Here is a 6,000-nt window from a genome sequence, read left to right as displayed (position 1 = left end):
TCCATCAACTCAGACAGTAAAGCGAACACAAGTGACAAACTCCATGAATCAAAACAAAATCAGGCAACTGGCCTATGCCTATGGATCAAGACTCAGCTCAGTGAAATGAAAAGTACAACTTGCTCCAGAAAATTGACTGCTAAAATTGCTAAGCAGATTATTGGTCACACACCTGCCACAGGACTACACTGAAAAGGAGTCCTCCACACAAGTAAATAAAGGAGCCAGTAAGGGAATCAAATGCACATTTGCATTCAGGGTTTTCTCCCCTCTCTGAGCCCTCCACCATCACACCAGCCCTTTAGCTTTAAGTTGCCCCTTGCTGCTGACTGGGTCCTCAAACTGGGAAAAGGAGCAGCCAGGCAGAACACCCCTGCCTGCAGGCCAATTTTGTGGGGAGGAAAGGCACTGGACTGTGCTGCTTGGGAACACAGCGCTTGGCAGGTGCCCATGGCCACCAGCCAGAAGCATCTCCTCAGCCACCCAGGCAGCAGAGCATTCCCACTGGGAAGCATGTACCCTCCACCTACATGCACAAACAGCAGTACGTGCCCCAAGGGGGTCAAAGAAATAACCACAGTTTGTATGCTGATACATTGACATATATTACATTTTCCAGGGAAATCTTATCTCCCAGCCAAGATAAATTGAATTATGTGTATGAGACAACTTCTATTAATAAGTGAACTTTGCCCTTTTGTAAGGAAGCTTTCAATTTCATGTTGCCACTTTCACTCTAAGTATATTTACAAACACCAGGATCAACTACCTCAGCCCACTTGGATACATCATTGTTGTTAAAACCCCTGATGTCTTGAGCAGAACAACTTTTTAGATTATCCATAAGTAAACAGACATGGAAAATGCTTGCATAAAAGTTCCTCTTCAAAAGCAAAAGGTTTTAATTAATTATTTAAATCTCTATATTTTCTTTAAAAATTTAGAGAAAATATTTGTGGTTTTATTTTATTTAGAAGTTTGAAATACCTCATTTAGAACAAACCTCCTTTTTCCTCAGACGTGCTCAAAGTAGGTAATTTGAAAAACCCTAGGTAACGCGTTTTAACAAAAATGCAAAAGCACTATAATGTTTTTCAAACTGCTACAAGTGACAGAAAATGTAGGTTTGGATTTGTAGAACGGACTACTTCAAGAAGACAGAACATCTTGCACAATGAGGCATTCTGTTCGATTGTAATAGTCTGTAAATAGCGGCTCTAGTTTGCATCTTTTTCTCTCCAACTCAAGAGCATATTTTTGAAAAAATAATCTTTCAAAGCACTTGCCTCCCCTTTCAACCACACTATTGCAAAGCTACATACCTATGCAGAAGCTCTCAAACCTCTCTAACAAGTGAGAAACCCCAGAGCTACGGCTTCAGCAGGAGGGGCTCCAACAAGAGGGAAGTATCAAACTAGAAATATGCATGTTTACCAGTACCAAGTTTTAATTCCCCATGGCAATTCTGCCCTATGGAGTAACAGATAGGGTCATGTGCTTGTACTGAGTGCAAGGCCAAACAAATTCAAGAGAGAAGGGAATGGCACCTGAGAGGATATCTAATTTATGTGAGAACATTTTAGCAGGTCATTTGTACACCTATTTACATGGGACTGTTCCTGTCTTTATCAAGTGTATTAGAAAAATGAAAAAGCCCATTAACCTGCCATTGTTTAAAACACATGGCCATGCATGTGTTTGACAGCACTGTCTACTATAAGGCACAGTATCAAAAAAACCAAAAAACAAAGAGATCAAGGTTTAACAATAATTAAAATATTGACCCATTAAACTAAATTTCACTTAACCTGGGGCTAAGCAATATGTAGGCAGTGATTGAAAGTTCTTACATTACCCACAGAGCTCTTATAAGGCCAAATTACCCTCTGTTCTCAAGAGAGCAAATTTGCTGTGATGATTCACATCCTGTTTTGAATCGACAAACACCAGTGCTTCCTCCTAACTGTATGTGGTAATTTCTTAAGCAAAATACTATTCTCTAGGGGTACAATTTGATTTTTTTTTATTTCATTCTGACCAGAGTGTGAAACAAAAAGATCAAAATTTCTACACTGCTCTGGAAAGAGAGGCTACAGGACTGTGCTCACTAAAGTGGTCAGAAAAAAAGTGCATTAAATAACAACAATGGACCTCAGAGAAATTAACTGTATCTCTTTATTGTTAACCAATGAATGTTATCCAAAATAGTAGATGTAATTGTAGCTTAATTGTACAACACAAAACATGATGCTAAAGGAAAAAGCATGTGGAAAATTACTTCACCGAGTAATCATTAGATGTATTCTTAGTATTTCTGCACCAGTAAGTGTTCCCAACTGCTGGTGACAGCAGCTATTACCACTTTGTTCATTATGAAAACGTGTATTACAAATGGTTGTTCCTGGTTGTTTGAATTAAAAAAAAAAAAAAAAAATCACACCGCTTTATAAATGGATCGAATCCATTCAGTCCTACTCTACATGTTGTAGATTTATGAACAACAATCTTTACTGGTGTTTTTTCCAAACACGGAAACTGATGGATCAGTGTTAGTGCACACTTTTCAGGGAAAAATGAAAACTCACTGGAAGCACAGTATTTCACCTGCCATGCCAAACTGTTCAAATACTTCAGAAATTTGCTTAAGCTTCGGCGTATGAAGCCCGTGAAACAAAAACTGTTCTTACAATGCACTGCAAGTTGAAACACCAACTTCCACCAAGCAGCATTTTAAAGCATGTGCACAGCATTTGCACATCAGTCTTCAAGGTCAAGCAGATATGTTTAGCCCCACAAACCAAAAATATATTAATGTATCTTTATTTAATTTTCATGATGTCACCCCACATAGCCAAACTTTTACTCCGCAAAATAAAAAAACAAACTTAGTCGGCCTGTTCATGAGAAATTTAGACCTGTTGTGCATGAAAAAAATGTTTAATAAAATGGCAAATTTTAATAGATGAGTGTAAATTTATGAGTGCATAATAATCAAACAGAAAAAAAGCTGAACCATCCTCAGAGAAACCTAGGTTCTTCCACTGTCAATATTTACTAGGGTACTCTAACATAGGGAGTAACTGAAGTCCACATTAACTGTAATGTTATTAGTAAAGTTCAATTTCTAAGCAAATTTCTTAAAAGAGCAGGTTTCCTTTTCAAGAGGGAAAGGACTTAATAATCTGACATCAGATATGATAATTACAATACTAGCTTCACTGAAAACTGAAGCTACAAACACTTTTACTCCAATTCTGGGACGTATCATTTTGTATTTGAGACCCAAACTGACTGACACACACATTCTACACCCCTCCCAGAATATAGTATACCAGTGACAGGTTACAGCTTTAAAATACACCAGATGCTTTTACAATTTAAACTCAACAGAAGGCAGTTAGACAGTACTCAGCATTATAAATCCATAATAAAGTAAAACAAAATCCTAGGAGTAAGGTCTCCTAGCAATCTTTGATGTTATTGTGTAGTGACAGTCAATTTAAACAGTTATTTTCATGGTGTTTGAAGGACCAGTCATCATGTACATAGTAGTGAGGTAGGATACTGTCCCCTCCCTGGGACTGATGTTTTCATATGCTCCCTTGCCAGAAAGGTCCAGGTCTCCCTACTGCAAATAAAATAATTACAAGCAAATAGCACATCATTAAGCTTTGTTTATTTTTTTTCCTCTTTGCTGCATTGGAACATTTTGCACATCTAAAAGAATCAGCTAGGAAAAGCAATACTTACTCAAGCCTATTAGCAGCCATGTGCTGCCCACAGGTAGTGTTCCATTTAAAAACATTTCCTGGAACTACCACCTGCCATCCAGACCTTTGTGAACAGGTAGGCAAAGAAAACCATCAATGATGACAGGACATGAAACACCAAAGAATTTCACTTGGGGAAAAAAAAAAAAAAACACAAACACAGAAACCCCCAAAACAAAACAAGAAAAAAACAACCAAAACTGAAAGTGAGCAGTATTAAACTCTTAATGGAGTAGCTACATTGAAAACTAATTTTGAACTTCATACTGAAATAGTACCTATCCAGTGTAGGTACAGTTCCATTCTTCTTTCTATTTTTTAATGTTTAAGCAATATATACACTTGTCAGTCATTAAATACTTCACATCTGTTTCCAAAGGGGGGAAAAAAAAACCCAAACAAACAATGAAACTGAAAACACAATGGGGAAAAACCTACTCTTAACCTCCACACCCTCCCCCACCCAAAACCTAGGGGTAACAGACTGCCTTACTGTTGAATAGCTTCCCCTAAATTTGTCTTCTAGTCACTGTAGTCAACCTGGTATTAAGTGCTTTGGCAAAGTGGGGTGCAATCCATCAAATCTGCAAAGGCCTGCTTTTTTTCTCTGTTGGTGGTTCAGCTTTACGAAGAACATATATGCAAAATACCAGCTCTCACATTGCTTCAAACTCATCAATACGCTGCTTTGTATTGCCTTGTCGGATTTGCCGGAGAGTCTTGTACTTATCGCGGCCTGCTTTAACATTCTCAGCATGAAGGACATCATTTTGTGTTTTCTTGGTTTCATCTCTGGCTTGAGCCAACTCTGAACTTAAAGCCTGTTGAATAAAATATTTGAATTTAAGTGCTTTGACTAATCCTTTAACAGTTCTGGCGTTTCTGATAACAACTATTCTGCAACCTGGATAAGAATTTCTTGAATGCCAACCTATGGAATGCTTGTTGTGCTCCTCAGTAACTCAAGCTGTGAGATCTAGCAGAAGGAATGCAGAAGGAAAGATAAGGAGAGCATAGGATTCTTTCCTAACATGAGTGTAAACATCAAACTATATTAAAAAAAAAAGCCCCATACACTATGAAATCTAAGCAGAAAGGGACCAGCAGGATAAAGCAGGAAAACCACCTTATTTTTCAATTTTTCTGTAACTAAAGACTTTTCTCCCTCATCTCGTCAGTGACTGACCAAGCAAGAATACTAAACATACATGCTACTAAGACAATGCTGCCAGACAAAGTAGCAGCTTTCCTTTCTTCTGTTTTCTTCCCAAATAAACATCCTGTAATCAGGAAAAGGGCTACCAGTACTACAGATTATTATGCTTCGAGGGGTAAGACTTAGCCTGGGAGGAATTGCTCAGTTTTAGGGAAATAAGAATAATCTGAAATTGGTGTAATTTGAGTTTTGGCATTTACAACAACTATGAGTGACTACAAACAAACATAAATACTATCAAACAAACATCTGTTCATACCAATTAAATAGTTTTGGTATTGAAAAAGGAAAGCATTATGTTTTAACATGCAGAGTTCTGGAAATGATATAATTATTAGAAACATTTACTGGCCAATGCAACAGCATACTTACATTTTAAAGCTATGAAGCACAATCTTACATCCAATCTTGCTATATACTCCATTTCTAGAACACTATGAATGATATTGGTTGGTAAACTGGTAATAAACCTATTAAATTATAAAGAAGCTGTTTCTTTGGCAGACCATAGCATCAGTGACATTTCTTACAAAAGAAGGATGAAAACCCAAAGCCTGAATTGTGCTGATACAACTATGAATCTTCATTACCTGGAGCTGTTTCTTAACACGTTCATTTTTCTGTGTTTCTGTTACCCGCTCTTCCTCACTCCTGTGATTCATGACACCATCAGAAGACAGTTCTGCACTGGCTTCAGCATTGTTCTCGTCATGTTCATCGTGTTCATTCTCTGTCGGAGGAATAACTGGTGGGGGTGGAGGTGGAGGAGGAGCAGACATCACAGATTTCAGTTCTTCTTTGGTCTTTTCCAAGTCCTCTTGGGCTGCAAAAGCCTAAATACAGCAAAAGTACTTAGTATCTTTTTAAATGATTTATCAAACAAAAGTCAGAAAAATAAAAATTTGACATGTTCTCAGATACATGAAACCGTTCTTTATAACTGACTGACTAGCTTACACACTGAAAATTGTCAAATAGAGACACAGAATAAAAACCAGATATGGCTCAAAATAA

The 6,000-nt window shown here is 37.5% G+C and overlaps 1 protein-coding gene across 1 annotated transcript in view; it reads right to left on the bottom strand.

The window, feature by feature from the left end:
- Positions 1-2,158: 2,158 nt before the first annotated feature.
- RDX (radixin) overlaps positions 2,159-6,000 on the bottom strand; it is a 36,396-nt gene continuing 32,554 nt past the window's right edge. Inside the window, exons 13-14 of the mRNA XM_084226559.1 lie at positions 5,577-5,819; positions 2,159-4,591 (exon numbers count right to left, since the gene is read on the bottom strand). Coding sequence (XP_084082685.1) covers positions 4,427-4,591; positions 5,577-5,819 — 408 coding nt within the window. The 3' untranslated portion in view covers positions 2,159-4,426. The remainder of the gene's footprint in view (positions 4,592-5,576; positions 5,820-6,000) is intronic.

Source organism: Fringilla coelebs, assembly GCF_963513975.1.
Source record: "Fringilla coelebs genome assembly, chromosome: 2".
NCBI classification, from domain to species: Eukaryota; Metazoa; Chordata; class Aves; order Passeriformes; family Fringillidae; genus Fringilla; species Fringilla coelebs.
The sequence above is the reverse complement of the archived record's forward strand: the minus strand, read 5'-3'. Positions and strand labels throughout refer to the sequence as shown.